The following is a 3669-nucleotide window of genomic DNA, read 5'->3' on the forward strand; positions in this document are numbered from 1 at the left end:
AAGTTTTACAAATATTCATCTTTTACCATATATGGATGCACTCCTAGTCTATTTCATTTTTAAAAAATTCTAGTCATGGGCCGGCCTGGTGGCGCACTGCTATGGTGCGCCACTTGGGAGCGCGGCGGCACTCTCGCCGAGGGTTCGGATCCCACATACAGACCAGTTCCCGCTCACTGGCTGAGCGAGGTGCGGACGCAACACCGAGGGTTGCGATCCCGTTGCCGGTCCCGGTCCGGTACGGGCACGACACTGAGGGTTGCGATCCGTTGCCGGACACCAAAAAAAGGAAAAAAAAATAAAAAATAAATAAATAAATAAATAAAAATTCTAGTCATGACCCACTCAAGACCCACTCATGGGTAATGATTTGCAGTTTAAGAAACACCATTGTATAGTACTCATTCTCTCATTCAGCTATATCTATACTTAAAATAACAAAGAACCAGGCAGGTGTCATGGCTTGTATCAGAACCACGCTGACCATCCTAACTATAACTTCTATTACAAAAAAAAGAGAAGCTAAGGATGGGGTGATTATTAGTGTTAGCCTGCCTATTCACATACTCAAATACCATGGGGGGAAGGAGGAGTCCCATGAGATGCCAGTTCCCACAAGCTGTTCTGCTGAGAGACAAAGAGGCAGCCACCTACAGAGACAGCCTGGTAACTTGGGAGCCAAATGTGTGTTCTGGATAACATCAGGTGCCCACCTCAGGTGCCCCTTACCAGTCTGGATAAAAGGAAGAAATGCTTCTACAACTAAAACCCTTAAAATTCTTCCTCATTCTAATACATGCCAACCCTACTTCATAGTGACGTGATGAGCATCAAACAGAATGTGAAGCATACAGCATACTCCACAAGTCAGTAAGTCTCTCCAGTGGTTCAAGCCAAAAACCTTGCAGTCAGAGGCCGGCCCGTGGCTCACTCGGTAGAATGCGGTGCTGATAACACCAAGGCCACGGGTTCGGATCCTATATAGGGATGGCCGGTTTGCTCACTGGCTGAGCGTGGTGCTGACAACACCAAGCCAAGGGTTGAGATCCCCTTACCGGTCATCTTTTTTAAAAAAAAATAAACCTTGCAGTCAGACTTGACTCCCTGATTCATCTTTTTCTCATACTCCATATCTGATCCAGCAACAAGTCCTCTCAGCTCTACCTCCAAAAATGTCTATATTCCAACCACCTTTTCCTATCTCCACTGCCACCACCCTGGAAACAACACCATGATCTCTCACCTGGAGTATTGCAAGTTTACTAACTGGTCTCCCTGCTTCTGTCATATTTTTCAATGGCCAATTCGCAACACAGCAGCCAGGGAGAATCTTCCAAAATGTTAGCCGGATCATACTTAATGTTCTCTGCTTAAAACCAGTGGCTTCCCATCTCAGAGTAAAAGCCAAAGTCCTTGCAATGGCTTGTAAGGTCCTACATGATCTGGTACTCTAGATCTCATCTCTGAACTCTCTTCCCTTCACTCACTTCACTCCTCACCCTGGCCTCCTGCTTCAGTATCCTTGAGCTTACTGTTTCTGCTACCTGGATTGCTCTTCCCCCCTATGTTCACTCTCTCACCTCAGTCAGTCCTTCCCCAGCCACCCTATCTATCCAGCCACTCCTCCCCACTACCCCACCGGCCCCCCACACACCTAGACTCCCTATCTCCTGCCTTACTTTTCTCCTTAGCATTTGTCACCATTATCACTATTTAGTTGGCTTATCTATTTATTGGCTGTCTTCCCCATTGGCTGCCTTCCCCACCTTGAAGACATAAGAGCAAGGATTTCTGGTTTGGTGTTGTGCACTGCTGTATCCCCAGGACCTACAACAGTGCCTGGCACATAGTAGACATTCAACAAGTATTTGCTGAATAAATAAATGGACAAACGAAAAGCATACTGGCTAAGAGCTCCAGGGCTGGCGATCAAATTCTGAGTCTACTACCTACTAGCTGTACGGACTTAAAGTTACAAATTTCCCTAAATCCCAGAAGGCTGTCTGTAAAACGGGATTAAGACATTTCACAAAATAAGATTGTTGAGAAAATTGAGAATAACCTGTGTCAAACTCAGCACCGTGCCTAGCAATCAGTTGACTCTCAATAAGCCTTACCGACGCTTTATTAAGTTAGCTACTGCCCAAGGTCAAGGGTTCGAATCCCCATACGGCCGTCCGCAAAAAAAGTAAATAAATAAATTAATTAACTATTGTCATTATTCCCAAATAAGACCTTATATGTGAACGCACATGATAAACGGAAAGCGCTATAGAAACGTACGGGAATACTTTACCTTTCCTAAACCGACCCCCAATGGCTCCATCTAATGCAGTCAGTTTGGAAGACAAACCCAATTCCCAGTCTCTTCTCTCAGAGGCGGGAAAAAAATTATTGGGCCCCCTGAAGCTGAGGAAGATGTCTGTGTCCCCATCCCGCTCCCAGGCCACCCCAGGCCTGTCCTTGACGCCCCGCCCCCCACCTTTCTCGGTCACCACGAAGCACTGTTTCACCGGCCCCACTTGGCTGAACAACTCCTCCAGCTGCTCACTGCGGGCCGAGGGCGGGAGGCGGCCCACAAACAGGGTCAGGCCGGCCATGAGACCGGCAAACCCGAGGCGCGTGAGGCGCGAGGCACCGGCGCACGCGAGCCGAAAGCCTGGCTTTGGCAGAACGACCACGCCAAGCTGCCGGGAGGCTCCGGAAGTGCTTGTCTCTCAAGAGTCCGGAGGAGAGCATGGTGGGGCGTGAATAAAACTTTCCGGATGGAAAAAAAAAAAAAAATGACGCCCACAGGGCGGGGCTTCTTAAGCGGGGCTCCACCCCCCTGTCCCAGCACCTCGCCCGCCACTGCAGGGAGACTTGGCTTCAACAGTTTTTACCCTGCTTAAAATTTCACCTCCAGGAGACCGATCCCAAATTCACCAGGACAAGTCGTGGTGAACGACAGGAGAAGTCGTTTTTGCCCGGCCTAACCCAGGATCTGACATATAATGGGCGTTCAATAAATATTTTCTTTTTCTTTTTTTTTTTAAAGATGACCGGTAAGGGGATCTTAACCCTTGACTTGGTGTTGTCAGCACCACGCTCACCCAAGTGAGCTAACCAGCCATCCGTATATGGGATCCGAACCCGTGGCCTTGGTGTTGTCAGCACCGCACTCTCCCGAGTGAGCCACGGGCCGGCCCAAACAATAAATATTTTCTGAAGTGTCTCCACAGATTCTCAGATTATATGCATAAAATGCCGCCAGAACTCACAGACATAGACACAAATATGTCACATACATCATTCAGACAATCCTCATATTCTCGGAGATTATGAGACGTCTGTCACCTTGGCCTAATAGACAAATTATAGGTACCGAAGTACAGGTAGACACAGATCATACACAATTATTCTTTCAATAAATATTTCCTGAGCTCCTAAGTGCCAGGCATTAGGGATAAAATTAGTGAGCTTTAAAAAAAAAAAAAGAAAGAAAGAAAGAAAAGAAAAAGGGCCGGCCCGTGGCTCACTCGGGAGAGTGCGGTGCTGACAACACCAAGTCAAGGGTTAAGATCCCCTTACCGGTCATCTTTAAAAAAAAAAAGAAAGAAAGAAAGAAAAGAAAAAGGGCCGGCCCGTGGCTCACTCGGGAGAGTGCGGTGCTGACAACACCAAGTCAAG

The 3669-nt window shown here is 47.5% G+C and overlaps 1 protein-coding gene across 1 annotated transcript in view; it reads right to left on the reverse strand.

Annotated features, from left to right (window-relative positions):
* RBM28 (RNA binding motif protein 28) overlaps positions 1-2645 on the reverse strand; it is a 27885-nt gene extending 25240 nt beyond the window's left edge. Inside the window, exon 1 of the mRNA XM_008591203.1 lies at positions 2483-2645. Coding sequence (XP_008589425.1) covers positions 2483-2600 — 118 coding nt within the window. The 5' untranslated portion in view covers positions 2601-2645. The remainder of the gene's footprint in view (positions 1-2482) is intronic.
* Positions 2646-3669: the final 1024 nt, after the last annotated feature.

This window comes from Galeopterus variegatus, unplaced genomic scaffold (genome assembly GCF_000696425.1).
Source record: "Galeopterus variegatus unplaced genomic scaffold, G_variegatus-3.0.2 Scaffold6755, whole genome shotgun sequence".
In the NCBI taxonomy this organism is placed as follows: domain Eukaryota; kingdom Metazoa; phylum Chordata; class Mammalia; order Dermoptera; family Cynocephalidae; genus Galeopterus; species Galeopterus variegatus.